General features: G+C 38.7%; 1 protein-coding gene across 3 annotated transcripts in view; it reads left to right on the top strand.

Annotated features, from left to right (window-relative positions):
* Positions 1 to 26,934, top strand: part of LOC101159953 (delta-type opioid receptor) — a 64,006-nt gene that overhangs the window by 29,198 nt on the left and 7,874 nt on the right. Inside the window, exons 1-2 of one of the 3 annotated variants that reach the window (XM_011489021.4) lie at positions 23,039 to 23,346; positions 23,622 to 23,881. In XM_011489021.4, coding sequence (XP_011487323.1) covers positions 23,634 to 23,881 — 248 coding nt within the window. In that variant the 5' untranslated portion in view covers positions 23,039 to 23,346; positions 23,622 to 23,633. Of the gene's footprint in view, positions 1 to 23,038; positions 23,347 to 23,621; positions 23,882 to 26,934 lie in introns of those variants that run through there. The other 2 variants (XM_078938218.1, XM_078938217.1) reach the window with 2 other exon arrangements.

Genomic DNA, 26,934 nt, shown 5'->3' with positions numbered 1-26,934 from the left:
AGTATGCTGCAGAGTAGATCAGGATTTAATATGAGACAACGCGCAAGGCTGAAGTGAATCTAGGCATGGATAAAACACCCAACAAAGATGTTCGTGTCTGCAGGGAGGCCAAAGTGCTGTCTGCACAAGTACAGGCAGCAGTTTTGATGTTTTGAGACAAGTAGTTCACCCTTTAGGTGTTCGGTTCAACTTGATGAACACTTCAGCACTTTGGGATTTTATTGCATCCTTTAATTAAATTGATTCAATCATGAAATTATGGTAATTGTGAGCTACCAAGATTTCTTTTGTGTGTGTGTGGAATTTATGTGACCTTTGCTGATTGAAAAAAGTTTTATAATTATGGATGTGACTTTTGGTTTATTTATCATATTTTTCTCATTTTGGTAAGGCTTTCTATTACAGTATGATGCATACAAAGTTTACAAGGTACTTTTTGCTATGTATTAATGTGGTGCTACTTGGTTCATACTTTTGTTGTGGCTACTAAGTATTTAAATACTACCTATTGGGTATTTATATTGTACCCGCTGGATTTTGACATAGTACCTACTGGGTATTTACGTGTTGAGTTAATGGGTCTCGTCTAGTTATCACCCCATCAAAGGACTGGGTGAGTACAAAAACTTTGAACTTTGCGTCTTCAATGTGTACATATCAATTAAAGAAATGTATGCTGAGTTTATACAAATATACACCGCATGTGTCCGAAGATTCATAACCTCCCTTTGCAGCAGTAAAATCTAAGTCAAGAGACCTTTTGCTGTTTGCTCAGCACGACAAGTTAGAAAAAACAATGTAGGTGTCAATGTATTGTATATTTTAAGATATGTAACAGTGGTCCCCAACCTTTTTCAGAAAATGGATTGGTTTAACGTCAGATAATGTGGACCGGCCTGTACGAGGCTGAAGTGAGCATATGATAACTAAAATCTTTTTAGCTTCCAGTTCCCTTTAACTTTTGAGGGTGAAAGTTTATCTTTATCCTCTGTAAAACATCTGCTCGGCTTTAAGTTGTATTTTTTGACACGTCACCGAGTGATTGGCATGTGTCAATTACTTGGTTGGGAGTGGGGAGAATCCAATAGTTTTTCAAAATAAAACTTCTTTGAGAATCAAATTGTAAATTGAGTGGAACAAATGTATATTCTTTTTTCTTTCTCTGTGGCCCGGTACCAACTGTCCCACAGTCCGGTACTGGTCCGTGCCCTGCGGGTTGGGGATCACTGATACATTTAGAATAGAATAGAATAGAATAGAATAGAATAGAATAGAATAGAATAGAATGGCTTTATTGTCATTGTGTATAGTACAATGAGATTTAAGCATCACCATCAGTGCAAGAACAGTAGTGAAGGGAAAAGTAGTAAAGATAACATTGTAATATAATAAAATCAAACAAGGGATAGTGGCAGACGAGGTGTGCATTATCAGCCTGAACCAGGAAAGCAAGAAGGTGCAGTCAGACGGTAAAGTGCGTTAAAGACTGATACCATAGTCATTCACAAAAGAAATGGGTGTTAAATCAATTTTTGCATTTTTATGGCCCGCAGCAGCAGTCACTGACTGCAAGGACCATATTGTTTTCGCAGTTGGAACGACGACTTCGCCGCCTTTCAGCGAGAATTTGACCCCCGCCGCATGCTCGAAAAGTCACCAAAACGTGCACGCACCTGGGATAAATTGCAAATGAATATTCCACAAAGTCAACGTCACCCCCCCGAAGACGATGACATCACGGCCAGCGATCCCGTCAAAAAAATGAATGGGCCGAAAATCGCGTATGGGGCCGAACAAAATGTACTTCAAAATACAGCCGCGAAACCAAGACACACGTGTCGGGGATATCCCAAAGATGTTTTGAAATCATTATGGGACAGCCACACGACCTACGGCTTGGCGGCCATTTTGTGGCGAACTCTGAGAATTGGCGATTTTCGTGTTTTCCCACAATATGGGGAAAAGACACTTTTGTTTGAACGATTTTCAAGCAATTGCACACACTTGCTGCCAGCTCCAGTCTACAAACACCCCAGAAGTGTCGTTGACCTTTGACCTTGGGAAAAGGCCGCCATCTGGAATTTTCTCAAAAAAGCACCTTTAGCACCAGATACAAACGAAAACTCGTCGTTGGAATTTTCATCAATCGTCTCGTAACTTTTCGGGCACCAACGGCCAGCTACTCTGGACAAAATGTTGGAATTAGAAGTTGTAGATTTTGAACGGCGTGCGCGTGGCGAGCTAGCAACCGTTGCCATCTTGGCTAGCTCGCACATTTTTCATCGGAATGTCGTGAAGAGGAAATATGCGATTCCTTGGCCCGCGCTGAACAAAACGATGCTACGCACGACAAGATCGGTAAAGGAATGTGGGCGTGGTATGCAAAAAACTGTCGCAAAAAATTGTGCCGACTCGGCAAAAACGAAAAAATTCGGAACTTTTTTTGAGAATCGACTAACGAAACCAATATACCCTTGTCCGCGATATCCAAAGGACATTTTGAAAACATTACGGGATGGTGACACGACCTACGGTTTGGCGGCCATTTTGTGCCAAAATCTGCCATTTTGAGTTTTCGCGTTTTTACACAATATGGAAAAATGAACTTTTTTTCGAGCGATTTTCACGAAATTTGACGCGCATGTCCCTAGCGTAAGTCTACAATCACCTCTGGAGTTTCGTCGACCTTTGACCTCGGGAAAAGGCGGCCATTTTGAATTTTCTATAAAAAACACCTTTACCACCAGATTCAAACGTAAACTTGTTGTTGGAATTTTCATCGATCGTCTCGAAACTTTTTGGGCATCAACGGCAAGCTACTGTGGAAAAAATGTTGGAATTAGAAGTTGTAGATTTTGAACGGCGTGCGCGTGGCAAGCTAGCAAAGTGGCGCACTGTTATAACTCCCATGCATTTCAATACGATACAGTGAAAATTGAATGCATGCATTAATGCCTGAAACTGAATACATTAAAAAACACTGAATATGGACATATAAGGAATGTGGGCGTGGTTAGAATAAAACCACTGATGCTAAGGACAACAAAAAGTTTACTTTTACCGATTTGTCCGAAACTGACGTCAATCTGTTCGTCCTCCCGAGGGGACCAAAACATAAAATGGTTGCTATGGAGATAAAATCAACAGAAAAGCCACCATTTGGGAAAAAGTGGGTTTTTTATCAACTTATGACATATAGCTCTCGCCAATGGAGGAATGTGTTTTTCTGAGTCAGTTGATGATGCTAATCGCTATGCTAGCACTTTTAGCTATGTTAGCATAACTAGCATAGTTAGCATAATTAGCATTTCAGGTAATGTGTTTTTCTGAGTCAGTTGATGATGCTGATCGCTATGCTAGCAATTTTATCAACATTACCATAGCTAGCATAGTTAGCATAATTAGCATTTTAGGTAATGTATTTTTCTGAGTCAGTTGATGATGCTGATCGCTATGCTAGCACTTTTAGCCACATTAGCATTGCTAGCATAGTTAGCATAATTAGCATATTAGATAATTTATTTTTCTGAGTCAATTGATGATGCTGATCGCAATGTTAGCACTTTTATCCACATTAGCATAGCTAGCATAGTTAGCATAATTAGTATTTTCGGTAATGTGTTTTTCTGAGTCACTTGATGATCCTGATCGCTATGCTAGCAATTTTAGCCACATTAGCATAACTAGCATAGTTAGCATAATTAGCAAATCATGCCTTGACTAGATTTTAATTTGTGGGCGGTGAGGTAGGTAAGGGCGGCGGTGGTGGGTAGAGTTTGGCGTGGAAGGCGGGTTGCGTCTGCGGGCCTTACAACGCCGCTTGCGGCTTTAATTTAGGTTTATGTTTAAAAAAAAAAAAGCTGGCTATTTGATAGATGATGTAACGCGTTGTTATGGTAACGGCTACAAAGGCCACACCAAACTTTTTCTGCAGCATTGAAGAAAAGTGATGTGCTAAACTTCTTGATAAATTAAACAAAATATCAGTTCAGTTCGGTTCAGTTGCTACGGTTACCAGCTGTAATTTACCCAGGCCAGTGACGGAAATCATTTGGGCTATGTGACTAGTCTAGTTAGTAAACGTAAGCTACCATTAAAGTACTGCGAAGAAATGTCCAGAATTTCATATTTTACTTAGTAATTAATAAGTCAAAAAGTACTACATAAATACACAGCAAGTACTATACAACAAAAGTACCAAATAATTCATTCATTCATCTTTACCGTTTTTCCCTTTCGGGGGGTGGTGGGGTTGCCGGAGCCTATCCCGGCCACAAGGGCGTAGGCAAGGGATGCCCTGGATTGGTCGGCAGTCTGTCGCAGGGTAGAATATCCTCAATCACACGTCCATTCACTCTCACCTATGGACAATTTAGAGTTGCCAATCAACCTATGAAGCATGTTTTTGGACGGTGGGAGGAAGCCATGTTTTATCCATGCCGGAGAGAACCCACGCATGTACGGGGAGAACATGCAAACTCCACACAGAAAGGTCCCCCGTTGATGTTGTGTTTTTCATGTCCCCCAGCCGGGCCTTGAACCGGGGGCCTTCATGCTGTGAGGCAAGAGCGCTAACCACTGTGCCACCGTGCAGTACCAAATAAATACCATTTAAATCCCCCAATTAGTACTGTACCGTAAAGTGTTACCTAATTTTGTTTTTAGGTATTTTTCTACTAAAACTTAAATTCAGTGCCATTTGGGAGCAATAAAGCCCTTTGTAGGGCAATTAGTGTTAACAAAAAAATAAAAGCATGGTGTGAAAAATATATTAAGGATTTAAGACAAAAAATGCTGTAGTCTATTTTCTTAATAACTTTCATTGACAAAAGTACATTATTTAAATCCTAACAAACACTCTGTTTAAATTATATGATTAAACTGTTGCACCATTAACATATTCCTGTAATTTCAGTGTGATTTTTGGCGAGGTTTACTAAAAAGGAAAAGGGTTAATGGCAGATTGCTGCCGTTCTAATAAACTAGAGCAGAAGGCTGCTGCCCAAAAACTGTTATGAAGCCTCTTTTCCCTGAGAACAACAGGGGAAGGTCTTTTTACTTCTAAACAATGTATAAATACAAGATCATCAGGGATCAGACTCAACTTCCAATATAAAACTGTGAATGAAATGAATGCCATGAGAAACACCTGCTCTTCGAAGGATCTTTCATTTGGATTGACAATGTTCTCCTCAGTAACAAAGCACTCTTGACCTCCTGTGTCTATCAGCTTCAACTTAACTGAGATGAAATCACGCAACAAAAATGCTCAACATCAAATCTAAGAGTGTAACACAGGAACATAGTTTATGCGAACTGATGCAACAGAGAAAGACACTTTGCTCTGAACCCACTTCTAGCATAATTTGTCAAAGTGTCAAAAAAAATAAATCAACAAGATTACTTTAACACATTTCTGACAGCACTGAAAATGAAAGCAAGGTCACAAAGCTTTCCTCTGATCCTTGGTGGGTTATCACTTTCATCTAAGAGGGTGGAGGTTTCAATGGTGTTTTTTTTTTGGGATATTTTTTCTTATGCACTTTAGTTTTTGCCTCAGTCCTGCAGTGCCTCTCAACTGCAAATAGAATAAAACATATGCATAATTGGAATGGACCAAGTAAAAATGAGCCACGGGTTGTAAAATTATGAAAAAAGTTGGTTAATTTTATTTCCCAAAAACAGTAACGTTAAATATCTTTAGAAAATTTCATATTGGGTCTATAAAAGATTAATTGAACATAGGTCAAATGTACATATTTAATAGCAAACAAGAGCTTCATCATGCCTGACTGACTCAACAAAGAAACAAACTAAAGTTAAATGCAGACAGTTCTTGAGGGGTTTTATATAAGAGCTGTTCAGACACATTAGACACAGATAACTACACAATACATTTATGTTTTACACATAAAATTAAATCACTTGAACAATTATTTTTACTAGTTTAGTTTAGTATTTTAACAAAATTCTTACTCGAACAATCCCAACATTTACATTCTTTCTCTGTCTCCGGTGACCTCCCAATGAGATTCAGCACAAAAATAATTTCCACTCCCTTTTTGGTACCCAACTCTGATTTTATTAAGTTAAAATGAACAACTTAGACATCAATTTTGGTAATAATTACTAAAAAAGGGTGTTGAATCTTTTTTTTTTGATAGCGCAGGCATTAATCAAGAACTAACGACCCGATCATATTTTAAACAGTATATAAAACCGAAAAAACAACAGTTCACAACCTGGAGCATTACAGAGAATAATCTGTTTCATGTTTTGTTGAACATTTTATAGCCTAAAATTAGTTAAAATCTTCAGGAAACTTAATCCTCCAATGTGTATGATTAATTACAAATAATCTGACAAGTTGCATAGGAGATGATTAAAGAACAGAATGTTTAGAAAAATGTTTGTCTGATTACAACTAGGACACATTTATTATATATGAGTTTGACTTTGGCTACGATAAGTAATAGATTGGAGTATTTAAGTGAATCGTCTATTGAAGTTTGAGGTGCAGAGCTGCAGTCTTGTTACACCCTTGAACGATGATTGCTCTAGCCAGTAAGGCAAGACTCTCTTTTACTCCGTTGCCTTTTCATTTTGTCTAAAACTTCCATCACTTTGTCTCTTTCTCCAACTTTTCTAGTACATCAACCCTTTTACGCTCCGGCTGTCTTGGTATGGTGATCTAGAGGACCATGTTTTAGCGGTCCAGTCGCTCGGTCAAGACTGTTAATGTCCCCTTTTCTCACAGTGCACATTCAGCAGCTTTGGAGATGATCTACTGCTCCCCCGATTCATTGATCAAATCTAGTGAGCTCCTCTGGCTCCAGTGTCGAGCAGTTTCCGCCTTTGCCACTCACCCCCCCATGCAGAGGAACCCCACCACTTATGCCCCAAAACAATTCCTATGGATGCAAAAAAATTCTTCAAAATTGTCACATAGTTTGAAAAAAATCCATCAAAGAATTTGCATGTAAATACAACAAAGCACAAGAATAAAATCAAATTATAGTTGTGTATAATGTAAATATATTTAATATAATTTTATAGTTGCACATTAAATATTTAACTTAATTGTACATAACACTTAAGTTTATATTTAATAACTTCTAAATTACATTTTGACCACCATTTGGTAAGATTTTTGATAAAACTAATGACAAAAAAAAACTACAGTATTTTATTGCAGTTACTTTGAAAAAAACACTTTAATGTTCTTATGCTTTAAAGTTATTGATGAATAAATAATAGTGGAATACTACAAAGTGACTATTTGTATCCAATTTTGTAAATACAGTACATGTGCCCAGTGCTAAACCTTTTTCTTGGCCGCACGGACGTACGTGTGGCAGTAACTGAAACATAAACTTTGTAAAGGAAAATTATTAAAGACTGCAATCCAAACAACCGCCATATTTATGTAGAAAGTTTTTTTTTTGTCATGCATTGTATTTTATAGACCATGAAGTAAAAAAAAAGATTGTTTTTCTAGATTTTTGCTATCATGTTATTTCATCATAGGAGTGTGTATTGGCATACGATACGATACATATCGGGATACATCCAAAGAGTGTACCAGAACAAGTTTCAATTTTTTTTTTTTAAAGAGTATGACTTAGAAAAAAAACTCTATCACTAATCCTTTTAATGGAATAAAATGGTAAAATTTCTTTTATTTAATGATCACAACTTTAAGTACTGCACATGTATCTCATTTACAAGCACAAATTCATAGTGGTTTTTTTTACATTAGGGGTATATTTGCTCCTAAAGAGAACAGTCAACATTGTCCAATTTACACAACAAAACAGGTTTTAGTATGAGAAAAAACATATAGAATGAATGCGCCTCAAACAATAAGGCTCTGTAGGTAGTGCATGCTTCATAACTGAATATTTAACAAGAGCTGATTCTCGCGAGATCTTGTAGTTGTTTTGTGTGGTGTAGAGCTGCTCACAGAGGCTCACTGTGCTGTGCCACGGTTGTCAGATGCTGAAGGATGCTAATCAATAAATACATAACATCTTGACAACAATTTAAATCAATATGTGTCACAAATGAAAAATCGAGATATATCATCGAATCAATTTTTTTTCCTCCTGCACCCCTATATCATCCAATCATTTTGCATCATTCCAATGTTTCCAGAAAGTTGGGTTGTTTCCACACTGATCTGTTTTCTTGTCTTTACATGTCTTTACATTTTTGGTTTATGCTTTATATTCCTGTTACTTAACATTTTATAGCACTGAAACTTTTTACATTCCTAAACTTTATTGATTTATTTATTTGAGTCTCCCAAATGACTTGGAGATCATCTTTTGATCTGTTTTCAAAGCGTTCCAAGTGGTCTTTTAATTATAAATATGACGTTTTAGCCTAAATAAAAAAAAAAAAAACCTGTTGCTCTTTCTAGGACATAGTTTCTGCAGAGCGGCAGGAGTTCATCCGAAATTCACCTCTGAGTTTCGGTGAACCAGTAAACTTTTGCGTACGTTTACTTTTAGATAAGTCGTGCTTAAACAACATATTGGGAATAACAGCCAAATTACTGAGGTTATTGCTAATTGTCCAAGGTGTGTTCTGAACTATTTAAAAGTTGATGCAGATCTGAGATATTTTAGCCAATGTTTATATAGGATGTCCACAAGGGAGACCTTTAATCATTAGGGGGATGGTTGGAGGTAAATTAAATCTCTGGCAATTGGGATCCGCAGAAATTATCATGCAAAATGATTATAACTGGCTTGAATCTCACAATCTAATCTTTGTTTTTGCAACAATGTCATAAAATGTTTTAATAAACAATCTAAGTTCCTAAAGATTATTATCTTCATTAATGAAGGATGGTAACTTCTGAAAATAGGGTGTGTTTAAAAGACAAAATCAGGATTTTTCTTCTTGGATTAGCTTCCATTTCCTTTGCTTTGGATTCACTTCTTGATTATGTATAGTTTTAATTAAAACGGGTTGACAGCTCAAACGTCAAAGAATCTCAGTGATGTTCTGGAAGCTGAGCTCAGAATCCCTCTGGTGCCTTTCATTTATGGTCTTTATGGCTCAGAGGCTTGGATTAATGACACGGCCACAAGCACATTTCCATTTGAAATAATTTGTTTCTTTGTTTCCCTGATATGGGACTCTATGAATGAGTCAGGCTGCAAATGGCTTTGTTTATTGAGTGCAGCCCATGTGTATTTGTCAGATTTTTATGCCCACAAGAAGTTCAGACCAGATAAACTGTTTCCAGGGTGCTAGTGAAAACACATTGTTCAAAAAGAAAATCTCACAAAAATGCACTTTCATTGCCATTAAAATTCCAAAAGTAACAGAGCTTCTACAGCCACATTTTTCCATTATTTCCATTCACTGATAAGAATGGTCACTGCCTTTGACGCAGCTGATACAATTTGCAGACACAATTTATCCTCCTGACCTCCGAGACAAGGGATTACTACCAGTCTTATTTATTTATTTATGCTTTTTCAGCAGCACAGAGATGCATTTCAGTGCTGAGAGTATTTTTAATAACTCGCAACCATAAACAAACACATTGCCTTCACTTCTAATGGATGTATAGCTGCTTTCACGTCTGAGCATTTTCCATCCCTGCCTCTTACAGAAACCCACTCCAATGATAATTGTGTTAACATGTTCTTGTGGCTTTATTTTTCTAATGATGAAATTGCATTTCTGAGTATTTGTTTATTCAAATTTTTGGGAATCAGGAGCTGATGGAAAAATGCAGTTTGAAAAAGATTGTATGTTTGACAAAGCAAACACAATCGGCGGGTCACAACCCCCTTTCATTCCGATGCATCCACTTATAGATCCATGTACGTCTTGGTTTTCCTCGTCCAAGCTGGTCTGTACTGTATTTTTAAACAAATGCAATATTGCTCGCCATTCTTGTTCCACAGGTAATGTTAGGTTGGGGTTGTGAGCTACCAGGAGAGCATTTAAACAGAGAACTCTGCAATGGGTGAGGGGAAGGGGGGCGGTGTTGCTTTGAACCAATGATCCCGCCCACAACTTAGAGGTAAATTTCTAACAAACTCCTGCTGCTCTGGAGAAACTATGTCGTAGAAAACGACAGAGTTTTTTTGATTGGCTCCCAACAACAAAAAAAGCAAAAAACAGTATAACCATAAGTTTAGAGACCACAGGGAACGCTTTGAAAATAGATTAAAAGATGATCGCTGTGGGACTTTGTTGTTTTCTTTACTTTACTTTACAATCCCTTTTTACTGCTATAGCTCTTTATTGTCAATTCAATAAGACTTTAAAATGAAACGACATATATCAAGAAGGGAAAAAAAAAAAACAGTTGGATGCCAAATTGGTAGTGTGTGTAGATGAGAAGAAGAATGAATCACAGACAACACATAATGAGTAATGTTTGTCACCTTGTGTGTGAAGTGTGGAAGAAAACCCCCCAGCACGTTGGCGTTTGATTAAAGCCTCAATAAGGAAGGTTTGTGGGCGTGACTGTGCTGGAAGGACACAAGCAACCCTTTTGTCATTAGACACTGAAGTTCGATTGAAGTTTCCCTGTCTGACCCGCTCGCGTCTTCAGAAACATGAAGAGTCGTCCATTTGTCCGTTCGCGTCTGTGAGTTCAGCCGGAGTCGAGAAAAATACTCCGGCAACCTCCCACACGTTATCATGAAAGCTGCAAATATAAGTGAACTGTTAATGTCATCATTGGTCAAATTGATCGTGCCTCCTTTCAGAATCGGATCAAAACATTTTTCAAAGCACAAAGTGAGTAAGAAATCAATCTGAAGACATATATGAGCTGGTAACCAGCAGCCTTTAACGCCATACTTGCTTCCAATGGTTTGTGTTAGATTATTGTACTGCAAATACATCAACAATTTTAAATCTTTATCTCATCTCTGTTACTTGCAGCAAACAAAGCAAGGCTCATCTGATGCTGTTCACTGGTGAGGACAGTCACAGATTTCCAGACTAATCTCCCTTTAAACCTATTTAATCCCTCTTTGTGGCTTTATATAAGTTCCATCACAGTAGTCACACATTGATTATTTTTATTTAAGCTCACGACATTTGGAATCTGTGTGTACAGAGGGTTTGATTTGTTGAAGAATAATAATGTAATTAATTGATCCTCAAAAGGTGACTTGTTTAAAATGTCCTCTTCATGTCAAATCAAGTTTAGTTGGCAGAATATTGTCCGTGTTGGCTGCAGTCAAACAGTCCAAGCCAAACTGTGTGGATGACAGCAGATTTCAGAGAAAGCTGAACAGATGTGAACAGGAGATTAAAGCACAGACTTAACTCTCCAGCAATAAAGGGTCTAAGGTTTAAAAATGACACAGGGATTCCTGTCTGTTGTGTATCTATCAGTGCTAAACTGCTGGATGGCAAAGATGCAACTCGAAAGCAGCTAAGAGTTAGATGGATTAAGTAAGGGATAATGGGCGACAAAGTGTGCATTAAAAGAAATTAACACACGGCGTTGAAGCCTGAACTGTCCGCAGCAAAGATAAAAATGTTTAACCAGTTTTTAGTACTTTATTCTTGTTATTTCTACGGTTTAGATCACTTTTACTTCGCAAAAAGGGGACTGTTTGTTACGTGGTGCTGGCTCAGCCAACGCGAACCTTGAGTGCAGCGGCAAAGGAAAACAATATCTATACTGATTGTCACGAAGGGTTAAGTCAAGTATCAGTACAGAGAGAAAGTTCACCTCTTACCGCTTTTTTTTTTGTCCAGATGACAAATCTAGAGATTGTTTTAAAGAAGCCAGGGCAGTGATGAAGAATATCTAAACTATGTGAAGGGAACTTCTTTTTTAGGCATGTGCTTATCACTTTTTAATGCACACCCAGCAGCCAATCAGAATCGAGAATTCACCTGGACCATGGGATAACAGCTTTTCTAGTGGTCTTTTGATTACGATTATGCCATTTTTAGCCAAAATCATAAAAACAAAGCGGGAGAGCAATATTGCAGCTATCCAGCACATTTTTGAGCCAGATGCCAGCTCGGTCGAGGAAACGAATAACACCATTGTCATCAGTGGTTCTTTAAAAGAAAATGATCATGAGCGGTCTTCCTGCTCAAAGGCAACTAACTTCTTAACAAGCCAAAGTCAGCATGAGTCTTCTTAAAAGTAAACTATTTAGTAGTAAACATGCAAACGTCTATATTTCCTATTTTCTGTGGCTGGATTTTCAGATTTGCACTTGGGAACTTTTTGATAAACCTCAATATTTTTCTTCTTCATGTGGTCACATATTTGGCAAGCATATCTTTTTTTTTGCTTTTTTTAATTGCAGATAACAATCAAAATCCATAAGTTGTCCTACCTGTTGTCCCTTACTTTAAAAAGAGAAATTGTCTGTAATATGTTACCCTGCCAAGATGGTGACCATATTATCTTATAATAAACCAGTGATATATCTGATTTTGGCTTTTTTTTCTTTTATGGTCACTGAGTATGAGCCATGGAAGAAGATGGATGAGGAGATCCAGGGTGTCACCAGAATGCAGATGTTCCAGGAGGACATCAAATAAAGGGTCTATCAGGTCCTTTTTTTTACAATTTAGACACAAAGCAGGGAGAGGTAGATCTGTACATGTTAGGAAGAGCGACAGAGACGGAAGGATGTGGTGTAGGTTAGAGTGATCAAACACATGGATGAACATGTGTTGGCAGGTTCTACAAGACTGAATAAAGATGGAAAGAGACTTTGAAGAGCTCACGAATGAGGAAAACATTGGAGTATACAGAGTAGTGGAGACAGCTGTTGTGAAGCAGGAAGTAGCAAAGATCAGTAAGGATGAAGTGAGGAAGACTTTGAAGAAGATGTCAAAAAGCCTGACAGCACACCTGTGGAGGTATGCAAGAGTTTCAAATTGGTGGCAGAATGGTTTCTGACTAGTGAAAGGATGTCTGAAGAATAAAAAAAAGTGATCTGGTTCTATTTTTAAGAAGAAATGATTTGTACAAAGTTGTTGAAACTACAGAGGAATTAAGCTGATAAAGATATGGAAAAATGGTAGCTAGACTGAGATCAAAAGTGAACAATTGAGTCAACAGTTGGTTTCATGTAGAGAAAGAGAACCGCAGATACAACATTTTTTTTGAGGATGTTTCCAGAGAAGAACAGAGAAGGTCAGGAGGAGCTGCATTGTGTCTTTGTAGACCAAGAGAAAGTCTATGACAGAGAACAGAGAGGGGAGCTGTGGTTAAACAGGATTGTGGGGTTTGCAGATGACCCTGTGATCTGTAGTGGGAGCAGGTGGAGGGACATCTGGAGAGGTGGAGGTTTGCTCTGGAAAGGAGAGGAATTAAATGCAGCTGCAGCAAGACATAGTCTCTGTGAGTAAATGAGAGGAACTCAAGAAGAACAGTGAGGTTACAGAGAGCAGAGGTGAAGGTTTTTTAGAGTGTAGGAAAGAGGTGAAGAGGTGTGTGCAAGCAGGTTGGAACGGATGGAGGAAGGTTTCGGGTGTTTTGTGTGACCAAAAAGCAAGAATATAAGGAAAGGTGATGTAGAGGACTGTGGTGGAGCAGTCATGTTTGTTCTAGAGCAGGGGTCTCAAACTCAGTTTACCTGGGGGCCACTGAAGGCAGGGTCTAGCAAAGGGAGGGCCGCAACTTTGACGCACACACATGCAACTTGAGTGTCTGAGAGCCAATGAACTTGTATGGAACATATACTATGCTATTAACTATACTCTATTATTAACTGTTTTAAACACAAAAGAAGACTCCAATTCTACAGTTCTGTAACCTCCATCAATGGGTTCTTCTGAACACGGCTTCTTTTCTCTACTTCTTACTGCTGGACACTTGGCAGCACTTATACAGCTGAGACCCTCAGTGTGATTGAAGATGATTGTCTGTAAATCTGGACTGTACTTGAACTTATTGAAAGAGAGTATGTGCTCCCAATTTTGAGTCTGTGGAGACATCTTTTTTTTAAGTTTACTCTTTAAATCAAAAATCAGTAAAGGAAAAAAAAATTCAGTAACCATTTTTAGATTACCTTGGTCACTAGTTATTGTAGAGCAGCCGGTCATCCACTCCTATATTTTTATACTGGATTCAAACAATGGTTCCTAAAAGAACGGGGGCTGTTCACTGGAGATCAGAACAATCGTTACAGATCTGAGATCAAAGAAAGGCTCAAAAACGGATGGAAATGCATGTTGGCGACACCAAATATGTGCAGCCAAGATGCACAATAAGCATGTTTGAGATCACCCAGGTGGACGAAACGCTGCGCAGATCACCTGGTGTGTGACATATGTTTTTGTTCCAACATCACCTGTCAATCATCACAAAATCTCACGAGAAAGGGGCGGGAGCAAGGCCCCAACTAAGCAAACACAGCTGGAAAATTAGTACCGTGCTGACCGCAAGCCGCCAATAGACTACAAAATAATGCATTATGGGAAACGTGTCCTGATGGTTTTTGTAGTTGAGTGATCAATTCAAATCATTTCAAATACCTTTTGATTAAAAAAAGGCTACATACATTACACAACATTAAAATAAATATATAAGATACAATAACACAGATCATGCTAAGGGGAAGAGGTATATTAAAACTAAATTGAATGTTAAGGACAACAACTTGCAGTTCTCCTTCAGTGTTGCTGCCCCCCCGGCCTGGTCTCGCTAACGATCCAAGCGAGGAGCTTTGTCATCTCAAACACGTCTGTTGTTGCATTTTCCACACGTATTTTCAATGTGTCTAAGACTACATGTTGTCGCTCGCACATGTTTAATGTTGAAGCCCCGTTAGCTGTCACGCATGTAGGTGTGGGACATTTATTCTCCTCAAACTGGCCCATCTCCTGGGGGAGCGGTGGTTTGCAGTGACAGCTGCGCACGAGAACCGTGCGTAACTGTAACCATAACCTTAACCCTCCTCTGGGTCTGTGCGGCCCAGAAAAAAGTTCAGCACAAACTGCATGTATTTAGAAAATTATGAGCGAATAAATACGTTCTAAAAAGGAAAGTAAGTAACTCCTAAATGTGGGAAGGAGGGGGCTGTCAGGTGTCCAGCCTTAAATGTTCCCCTGCTTTCATGCCCGGTCATTGTCACGCCCCCCAGAGTCATATACCCCACTGTGATTGGTTAGTTTGTCAGCTCTGCGCACAACACAGAAAAAGTGTCATTCATACAAACTGGCAGGACGCATTAACATTAAACTTCCATATTAAGGCGAGGGCCGCAAAATATCATCTTGGGGGCTGCAAATAGCCCAGGGGCCGCAAGTTTGAGACCCCTGCTCTGATGCTATGTTCACACCACCCTTGTAACTCGCATTCAAGTGACCACTTTCAATAAAAAAGTCAACGTAAACGCACAAATAGGGACATTTTGGGCACAAAACGTGCACCCATTGAACGTGCGTTAAGAGTTTAACCAGTTCTAACTTTGACCGATTAGGGACTCGGATCTGGTAGTGATAAATGAATGGCGTACCTTTCAATTCATGGAAGTACCAACCATTTAAAAAAATTATCAGGAAAAAGAAAATAATAACTGCTGTTTGTGGGTGGCTGGACTTACACGACACCAAGTCTTTCATATACCAGACTAGAGCTGTAAAAGAAAAAGCCTGAAGCAAGATTCACGAGATTTGCACCGCTTTGACATTTTGCATAAAGCCTCTTTCAACTGTAGGTGCTTTTAACGAGTTCTAGAATGCACATTGGTGTGAACGTAGCATAAGAAAGAGACAGGAGGCATAGCGGAAGATGTTGAGGTTCTCTTTGGGAATAACAGGATGGATAGAATCAGGAATGAATCCATCAGAGGAACAGCTCATGGTTGGTGTTTGGGTGATAAATGCAGAAATCAGAATGAGATGAAATGGACATGTTTGGACAGTGTTGGTAAAAGGATGCTGAGGGTGGAACTACGACGAAAGAAGCTTAGAGGAGGTTTGTGGATGTAGTAAAAGATGACTTAAAAGAGGTGAGGAGGAAATAGAGGACAGTGTTGGGGAACCCAAAGCGGAGCAACCAAAGCCAAACTATATTGCAAAAGGACTAAATTTGTCTCCGAGATGGGAAAGTGATGTCTGAGTCCGGCAAAGGTCATTCCTTCCATGATCAGAGAGAAAATGAAGATGTCTACCTAATTTAATTTACAGAGGTTCCAGAAACCAATCAGCTTCTTTTCATTTAGGTTTGATTGTATTATGACTCACTTTATGATGAGAAGTCATGTTCCTGTCTCAAATAATCATGGTCTTGTGATTGTGCCTCTCAAAGCTTGTTGGTGGATTACCTGGAGATGAAATGGTGATTTATAGCAGATTAATTATGTTGGTAAGCAAATCTGTAAAATCATTCGTCACACAGAAATTAAGTGAAATGACTAAATGAAGGATTTGGAAACCTATTTTGAGCTTTGACACAAAAATTGTGTTAAACTTTTAAAGATGAAGATGACACTTGATATGAAATGAAGTTTAGAAGAAGAACAGTGTACTTTAAAAAAAGCAAATGTCACATAAAAAATGTGTAAATGGGAGATTCCTTGACAGACTACATATAAAGAAGAATCCCATAAAGCTTTATAGAAATAAGTCATTTCCAAGTCTGTTTAAGTTGCTTTCTTCCTGTCTCTAATAATGATTTTTCCATGAAACATTTTCATTTGCATTTACTGGAATAAGCTCACATAGCTGTGTCCTCCTGAGAGCCTTCAGGAAATAACAAATGAGACCTTTTCGTGTCCCCAGATGTTAGCGGTAATGCACGAGACTGGCTCTGACCCCAGCGAGGACACGTTAGCAATGATTCATGCAATGACCCGGTGCAAATCAATGCACTGTAGCATGCAGAAGATTACCCTCAGGGCGTCTGATGTAAACATTTAGATTTTCTTTTTTGTTTCATTCTAAGTGTTATTTTTTAGCTGCTGCACCCTCAGGACAGCTGTTCTGTTCAATGCAAATGAAAAATATAATGTGATGTAATAAAGAATCCACTGAGGACTCAACGGTTTGGTAAAATGTGCTCCTCTGGAATGATTTGGATAGTACAATTGTACTGTGTGAGGGGTCATAAGAGAGTTCGTATAAATGTACAAACTTAATGAGGAGCTAAATTTAAAAAGCATATTTTCTAAACGTATGTGCAACACAAAGTGTGTGATATATAAAAAGCAATAAAATTATCTAATTTCTAGTTGCTGTGCTTGACTGTCCATAATTTTCTTCCTTTTTTGTTGATTTACGTCATTTTCTGTGATAGATGTTGTTTGGTTTTTTTGGAGCCAAAAGGCCTCAACTTTATTTTTCTTACAGTAACAGGAGCGTCAATCTCTCTCTCTCCTGCTTCTTAGAAGTAATTCCCTTCAAGTGTATTTGCATCGGTCCTTCCATTCCGACTCCTTTTCATTTGATCCACACGGGGAACCCTTGAAAATTCTGAAATCAGAATTTTTTTCAAGTCTTTAGACAAGTTTGGCTCTTTGGTTTGCAAGTCTAACTCAAAGATATTTGATTTGCAGCCTTGTCTTACATTTCTTGACAGAATTTAGAGATGGATGGATGGATGGATGATTTCACAGAGAAAGGTAAATAAAAAAACAACTACTTAGCCAAAAAATAAATAAAAAAATAAAAAAACTTAGATAAAAATCCTAAAATGAGAAAAAAAATACCAAAAAATATATTTTTGGAAATTAATATTTAATTTAAAAGTGTGAAAACAAAACAGAAAAAACAGTGTCTGGTGGTGGAGGGGGAAGCAGGACTTCCACGGTCTGTCTGTGGAGTGCCCAGGGACAATGGATGAAGGAAGCTTCTCCTTTCTTAGAACACAGGACAGTTGGTGGTTTCCATGAAGGAGCAGAACGTGGCCAGCCTTCTCTGCAATGTTAACTGTCTTCACGAGTCCAGTCTCAGTCCTTCAGTCCCTGCCTTCTTTAATGATTTGTTCTGCAGGCTGACACTGCTCTTGGTGCTGCAGCTTCCCCGCAGCAGACCACGGCTTACAGCGGCACACTGGCAACCAGTCTGTGAAAATATAATAAATAAATAAATAAATAAACTGCCAATCTGGTAAATGCATTGGTAGTTGGATACATTTGTGGCAAGCATGTTGTATAAAACATTGTTTGATGAAGACAAAACATTTACAAGGTCTAATAAAAGGCTGCTTGTGTAAAAGCAAAAAGATTAGTCATAACATAGCATGTTAATACTTGTGTTGTTACAACTGTATTTTAAGTGGGACAGTTTTGAAAGTTCTCAGATCCTCAGGTTCTGCTCTCTTATCTCTACCTGAGAACGAGGATTCACAGCGAGGCCTCTTTTTTGGACTGTGGTCCTCATCTGCAGAATAACTTAACTATGGAACTGAGACTTTCTGCAACTGTGGAGACGTGAAAAAGTAAATGAAATACTTATCTTTTTAAAGTTCCACTCTGATCATCATTTGATCTATTTTTTAAAGCGGTGTTGTTTTTATGATTATGCCCTTTTAGCCAAAATTTAAAATGTATGTCATTTTGTAGGACATAGTTACTGCAGAGCTGCAGTTTTTTAGAATTTTGCCCCAAAGTTGCAGGCTGTAGCAATGGTTTGAAGTGAGCCTTCCTCCCTTCCCATCATCCATTTGTTTAGACTCCCCCTGCTATCTTACAGCCCCTCACACTCCTCACACTCCCAACCCAACATTAGTGGTGTAACAAAAATGGCAAGCAATGTTGGAGCTATCCAGCCGTACAGTTCTGATCCGGATTCCAGCTCAGACGAGGAAAATGAGGACATACATGGATCTATTTTTCTGCAAGTGAATGCATGAATAGAATGGCGCAGGATACTTGTAGTCTTCTGATTATAGATTCTATTACCCAAATTAAATCTGTTTTAAAACCACATTTTTTTGTCTGCTCCAGACTACAGTGATTTGAATAAAGAAATGCTCAGAAATGCAATTTCAAAGTAAATTTTCTCACAATTTCAACATGAGAAAAATGGCAAAACAACACGTTATAATATTAAAAACACAATTTTCGTTGGAGTATGTCTTAATATTTTCTGCTTTTAAGTATTTAGTGGATTTAATGGTTGATTTTTTTCTACTTTTTTTGCCCTTACAACTTTTAACCCTTGTTCTATCTTAGATGACCCCACCCTTACATTGACGTGTTCTCCCTACCATGACAAAGGTGGATAAAGGTGGAAAGATTTCATGTAATCCATGGACACCAGAGAAGATCACAAATCATTGAAGAAAAGAGGTTCAGCGCACTGTCTAGTGGGTCTAAATGACCCATCTCCCAATGTTAAAGTGCCTAGGATAGCACAAGGGTTAATCTGTTTACTTCCCTACATTAGTCAGTGTTTCTACCGTCTTCTGTTCATCTTTTGTTTTAAGTCTATTGTGTTTTTGGACTCCTTATTGTTTTAACCTATGCTTTTATATTACAACAAAGTGATTGATTTAAAAAAAAGATTCAAAGGTTGTCATCTGGACTTGGTTTTTGAGGTTGAAGACATTTCACCTCTTATCCAAAGTGCTTTGTCAATTCTGAAATAGCTGGTAAAAGAGCTGGTTTATATGTGTTCATGGGGGAGGAGTCAGACCTGAAACTGGATGGCATTGTCTACTTAGACCAGTGTTTTTCAACCGGAGTGCTGCTGTGGGAGATGGCCAGGTGTGCCGTGGGAAATTAACCATTTTCCCTGATCTAAAAACATATTCCATCTCCAGGATATCAGCTCTTTGTTAATCAAAACAGGCCCTGATAAAACACTGATTAGTTATGAATATGAAAGATATACTTTTTTCTTTGTGTTTATTTGATTCTATTAAAGACACTTTTATAAGAATTACGCTGCCATGATTTAGCCGCAGCTATAGCTCTGATTTTTGGAAAAGTCCCGCCATCATTCATACGTCATCAGTCTGACCAATCAGAAGTGGTTAAAGTGTTCACTTCCTTGTTCCGATTTAGCTCATGTCTCTCAGTTCCAACAAAAATACCAGCTAAATCTCGTCTTTAGCGGTGTAGCTTTCCACAGAATCCGGTGTCAGAACAAGTGAACAAAACAATGAAGCTCAGAGAAGCAAGTCTGTCTTCGTTTGGTGGCTGTTTGCACTACATCTCCCATGGTGCATTGGGTTAAAGTGACAGCGTCTCAGCGTACAATGAGTCTTCCTGTTAAACGTCTTGAAACCACAACGAACACACAAACAGTTTTTAAATCTTCTTGATGAAATTAGAGGTCAACAGTTTAGTTCTCCTTCAAGGTCTGTGTTTATTAACAGCCAAACATCCCAGAGTTTGGTCCAAGTCATCTTTCTAACTGAAACACTTTAACGTCTGGATTATTTGTCATGATCGGTAGGCGGGACAGACCCAGACGCTGAAACCCAGAATGATCACAAGAGTGTTTTAATGTCAATTCTGTTTTGGTTGGAAGATGATCCTTGGCGAGAGCGTGGCTCGTGGCGTGGCTGGAGGCAGAGTAGCGGCTGAGCGTCTCCGTATTCCGTCGTAGCAACAGGTAAGCAGCCGAGGTTTTCCACACAGGTGACCTTCGTCGTGATGAATCCTGTGACAGGGATACACAGGGTTAGAACGTGGCAAGACGAGAGTAAACAAGGCATGAGCAGGCTGACCAGGCGTAGTCACCATAAGGGGTATCGATCTGGCGTCGAATGGATGGACTGGATCTCCTTAAGAGCAGACGGGTTGATGAAGGTGAAGTGGTCACAGCTGGTGGAATCAGGAACAGAGCAGGAGGAGGCGGGGCAGACAGGGGCACCGTGACATTATTTTATATGTTAAATTTGAGAAGAAGTGAAAACAACATTTAAGAAACAGGATTAAGGTGAAGTGGCCAACAGACACAATTAAACTAAACTAAAACAATTTAATCATCTAAAAAGAAATGAAACCTTTTTGTTAAAGTTTTCAAAAACTTCATCTTTGATTAAGACAAAAGAAAACTGATCAAACTTCAACATGTTTACTGTTTGTGTAGCTACAGAAAACATAAACATAATGTTAGTCTTTTTGTGTAAAATTTATCAAACATATTGTGATCATATTGTTCAAAAATTACAGTTAAGTTTGCACCAACATTTAAAAAATATATCACTATTTAGAAAGAATATATATTTTTTTTTTGTGAGGTTACATAAAATTGCATGTTAATAAACCGGAGGAAAAAACAACCACCAGGGTAAAATTTAGTTAAAAATTATTACTGAAAACTAACTTAACTTTTATTACATCTTTTAGAAAAAACAGCTAAAACTTTCAGCTTTTTCTGCCACAATTATCACAAAAATGCACGTGAGATTGCGGAGGGGCTGTAGATCAATACAGACCATAGAGTTTCTTCTTTTTTAAGTTTTGGATGCTGGTGAGCCGTGGGATTTTGTCAAAGGTAAAGTGTGCCTTGGCTCAAAAAAGGTTGAAAAACACTGACTTAGACTGTCCTCAGCCGGGCTTCCCTCCCCAACCTAGGTTAAACTGGTTTGGTTTGTTTGGGTTTCAGAACACTGCTGTAGATGGATGGATGGAAGGATAACCATTAAATGCAAGAATAAACCTGAGACCACCATTAAATAAATGTTTCTTGTTTAGCTTTTTTTTTTTTTACATCAAATATTTCAGAGCGGAACTAAAGGAGTTTTTTGGCTGCATTAAAAATAACAGAATCAACAGCATGTGTAGAGCAGATGCTTTATTTTTAAATTGAATGAGGCCTTGGTGAGATGCCATGTAAGAGTTGCTTTCTGAGAAACTAAAGTGTTGCTTTTTTTTATACTTCTTGCCAGTTAGTTGTCTGGTGGGGAGAAATTCACCTAAACACAATTGATCGACATTTTTCATCCAAAAGAAGCATTAAGTCCACTGGCAGCTAAGTCGGAAGTGCTATTTTGTTGGTTTTTAGCAGCATGGGATATTTTTATTGCTCTATAGAGTTGGATGCAGGAACTTTAAGGTTTATATAAGAAATAAAACTAACAAAGTCTTCTTCAGGCACTGATCCTGAAACGAAAAAGTTTAAAAGACTTGCTGGAAAACTTCTGGGTTGGCTGACACCTGCAGCAGATTCATTAAATCACAATAACTCATTTTCTTTTTTATATAGAAGTGAGAACAAAAGTGAAACTTTTCATTGTAAGGTGAAGGTCTGCTAAAGCTTTTTAAACCCATTATTGATGTGGGAGTGAGAATCCTCCTTTTGGCCGTAGGGGCTGTGGAGCGGGAACCTGCTGGGACCAGCTGAAGGAGAGATGAAGGGTCATCAGTGATGAATTTTATTTTTCTTTTAACCTCAGGTATGAGAGAGTGGTGAATTTGGCCCCACACCAAAGGTTTTTGCGAGTGTTTGCCTTTCTAGTGAAGAATCTGATGGAGAATGGGAAGAGGTTTGAAAACCTTGTTTGTTTGTCTTTTTTGTTTTTTTAGATGTGAGGCTGTTTGTGCACCCTTACCCAGAGATAAGGGTGAAGCCCTTTGAGATGTCGTAATATTGAGCAATATAAATAAAACTGAATTGAATCTCTGTATTTATAGGGGTTTTGACCTGTAACAGCATGGGGCTGGTGTGGGCAGACAGTTTTTTTTCCCAATACTATACAGATTTCTAAACTCTTTGACTTGTAGGTCAAAAACCATGTCCCCACAACAAATGGCATTACAAGATTTTTTCTATTTGAAATCCCTCTATGATCAAATGAAAAGTCTGATTGGGTGGTCTAAAGCTGCAGCTTTATATAGTGGTTTAAAACTGCAGCTTTAAACCACCACATATCACATTTGTTCTGTTTGTGAAATGCAGTAAGCAGAAACGACCTGAAATGTGCCTGATTGTGTCCTGTGGAAGCGGTTATGACTCCCTATCACATTTTGATGCTCCAAAAATACCCTAAAGTGCTGACTAAAAATGCCCTTCAGATAGGTATCATTTACAAGGTGTTTTATTTAATCTGCTTAGGGCTTTGCATTAAAGCGTAAATGAGAGATGCCCTGCGTAATGATGCTGAATGCCTTTTTTTGTGACTAAATTGCGGGGAGCTGTGCGCCCGCCTGCAGGTTATTGTCATCGCTCTGTCAGCTCATATTTTCAATGACTGTGCGTGTGGGAGTGCGTCTGTGCTGGGCAGGTCTAGCCTGAAAGCGCGTCACCTCACCCACCATCCATCAGTGCGTGTGCACGGGGGTCCGCAAAAAGCCAAAGCCGCTTCTCCTCTCCGCGCGCGAGTAAAACTTTGATGGGCTTTAGACACGCGGCCAAACACAACCAGGGAAGAATTAAACACCTGGAGGACACAGCCTCTCCATACTGTCGCGCTGATTTTGGGGGATAAAGGTGAGTAACCCGAGAGATGCGGGTCAGTGATGTGGCTGCGCGGTGCGCGCTTCTCCAAGAACGACCGGAGATGCGCATGTTCGTTCCGACGATCTTTTTGCATGATCCACAAGAGAAAAAAAAATATTCTTGCAAATGTTTGTGCAAAATGACCATAAACACAATTTTTTATTCTTTTTTCTGTCGGATTTAAGTGCGTTTCTGTGGCTCCGACGCGCATCCTCGTCTTTTCCAAATCTCACACGATCCAAAGTCATTTTCTTGTATTCGTCAAGACAGGTGTCGCCATGGAAAATACTCCTGTTGAAATTTTTAAAGAAGACAACAAGTGCCTATTCCCGCTGCTGGAGGGCTGTCCGGGGAATTCATCAGCTTGGATGTCCGGTTACTCTGACAGCCGCAACGTGACCCACGATGAGGGCAGCTGGGAGCAGGAGGGCATGTCGCCCATCATCCCCATCATCACGGCTGTGTATTCGGTGGTGTTTGTGGTCGGCTTGATGGGAAACTGTCTCGTTATGTATGTCATCATCAGGTGGGTTCTTCTTTTTCTGGTTCTTTTTGTTTGATAAGCCACGAGATGCGCCAAAAACAAATCTGTATCCCAGAAAATATGACTCAAAATGACTTTTCTTAAAAAAGAAAAAAAAAGGCACCCATGCAGTCAGAAGAGGGCTGGATGCGCTTTCAGATGTTTCCTGTAGAGCTACAGGCCTGTGGTTTATCAGCACTGATGTTAGATATTTGCTATCGCCATAGCTTGCATCCAAAAACGGATGAACTGTAGAAAGTGTCTCTGTTATATAAAAAATTTCCCAAAAATCTGTTTTTTTAATACAATAGCTCTCAAACCTATTAAAGTACAACACTATTGTCTTGAATTCTGCATGTGATATTAATTATAGATATAGAAGTGCTGCTTTATCAATCTGATGGACCGCATGCACCTTATCATTTATGATCTCCAACTCCAACAAATCTGATTTAGTGTAACTGGTTTGCAGAGGCTTCTTCCAGAATCCTTTAGTCAACAGGACAATTATCATATAAGAGATGAATTGCTGCTTCTGTTGGTGCCAAGTTCATCACTTCAGATGGAGAGGGGAAAATTATGAGGCCAGTTCAGTCTAAAAAATGCACATTTTACCTCCATGGAGGTCAGTTATGCTGTCAAAATGCATCATCTCAGGGTGATTGGGAGTGAACAAATGTCTGGAATCGGTCTGATGGACTACAGAGGAGATGTTCAGTTGTAGAGGCTTGGCAGAACAGTTAGTAGTTCAATGTGCTGCTGTTTGGGTGAAGTTATTTGACGGATGCACACATTTTTATTCCACAGCTTTTGGTAAAACAGAAGCAAAACTATTAAAAGGTAACGCATTTCAGTGCATTAAAACTATTAGAACACATTCATGTAATCTTTTTAATTAGGTGTTTTGGAGGATTTACCCTGCGGCTGAGGCAGCAATTACTTACTTCATTAATTAGGAAATTCAAAAGAAAACTATTAAGGAGAAGATGCCAAAGCTGGTGACAAAGTAATAGCAAGTTTTAGAAAGATTTTTAGAAAATGCACATAAATCTGTTAGTTTCTACAAAATAATCTTTTCAGCACTGCTGTAAAATGATACTTGTCTTTTTGTGTGCCATCGTTAGATGAGATATGTCCAATTTCCCAGCTGTATTTTAGCCACTTTGATTTCAACTGTCAATTTTTAAATTGAATGTTCATTTATTTTCATTTTTTTATTAAGATACTGTTTATTCCTACAAAAAAGTAAGCAGCTGTGTTATGCAAGACAATGCCAAATAATGAATCTGCATATCAGTAAGAAAGAAAGATAGCATTGATGATATGGGATTTTTAATTTTTTTTATTTTCTCATCATTCATCCATCTGAGATTAAAGGGAATCACTAACTGTTATCCCTGCATTTTAGTTGATTCTTTGACAGCCAGGATGTGGGGAGCCGGTTTAGCTCGTGCTGGTTTGCGGCGCCTTCCATCCGTGAAACCAGGGTTCAACTCCGGGCTGCTTCCTGTTCCCTTCTCTACTTCTGTGCCGGTCCCAAACCCGGTTGCTTTGAGAGGGTTGCATCAGGAAGGGCATCCAGCATAAAACATTGCCAAGTTTACCATGCGACTCGTTCACTGTGGCTACCTCTGTTGGGAAAAGCCAAAAGGGAAACAACAACTTTGACAGCCAGGATGTAGATTTGAAGATTAAGTACATAAATAAATAACATGCATTTGTCAAATTGGATTTAAGTCACAATTAGTTTGAATCAACTATGGTCAGATTTTTGCAGGTAAACTTTAGCTGAACTACATGAAAAATGGGGTCAAATCCACAGGATGTAAGCAGAGTTACTGGTCCCCTCTTCCCTTTTTTGTTTTTCCTTTTCACCCACCTTTTCTGAACAGTTTGACGGGATGACTCTGAACAGAAAAAACAGTTTGACTTATAGATTTATTCTTTTTTTTCCTGGTCTACAGCTGTGAGATTCAAACTTGTTCTCATCTGAATATTAAAACCCTTTAGTTTTAATTCATCACCATGGTTAAATACCTATTCAGATGGAAAATTGTGTTTTAAACATGTTCTTGTGGCACTTTTCTCATGATGGAGGTCATAGATTAAGAAATGTTAACACACAATTGCATTTCTGATTATTTATTTATTCAAATTGTGATGAAATAGGAGCAGATGAAAAAATACTGTTGGAAAAAGATTGCAGTTGGGAAATGGAAGCTAAAATAAGCAGGCCCCTGCATCCACTTGTGGACAAATAGATCCATGAATGTTTTTGTTTTCCTTGTCTGAGCTGGAATCTGGATCTAAACTGTTTGGCTAGCTAGATCGTTCCAATGTTGCTTGTTGTTTTTGTTGCACCGGTAAGCAACGCTACCACCAACAACTTGGAAACAAATTTCAGATGAACTACTGCTACTTTGCAGAAACTGTCATAGATAACAACACAGGTTTGGTGGATTTTTGTTAAAAAACGGAAATCAAAATTAAAAGACCACTTGAACTGCTTTTAAAAATAAATTATATCTATGATAGATGATTGGAGTGAGTCTTTAAAAATAGTAACCCATCAGATCCAGAAACAGTTTGTTTACAAGATCAAGAGCAGGGATCAGACCCTGAGATCAGACCAATTGCCTTGGCACTCTTCCTCCTCCTCAGTGCCTTCTTCCCTTCTTAACTTTGCTATTTGTTGCTCCGCAAAGGTCACTTTTTGTTGTTGATCACTGTAACCTGCTGCCTTACCCCCTAAAGATTTACCCCACCCTCATGTGTGTTCAATCTGTCATTTAAGTCCTAAATGTTCTTTGTTTGACCTTTGCCTCCTTCACCTTTACTTTACGCTCCATCGCTCTCTACTTCTGTCCTCTGTGTCCCACTTTTTCTTGTTTATCCCTCTCCTGTTAACATCCCTCTCCGGTCATCTTTTGATCTGTTTTGAAAGCCTACCCAGTGGTTTTTAATTATGATTATGCTTTTTTTAGCCAAAAAAAAATCAATGTTGTTTCCTTGAACATAGTTTCTGCAGAGTGAGTTCATCAGAATAATCAGAATTT

The sequence above is a fragment of the Oryzias latipes genome, chromosome 20 (genome assembly GCF_053564925.1).
Source record: "Oryzias latipes strain Hd-rR chromosome 20, Olatipes_Hd-rR_3.1".
NCBI classification, from domain to species: Eukaryota; Metazoa; Chordata; class Actinopteri; order Beloniformes; family Adrianichthyidae; genus Oryzias; species Oryzias latipes.
The sequence above is the reverse complement of the archived record's forward strand: the minus strand, read 5'-3'. Positions and strand labels throughout refer to the sequence as shown.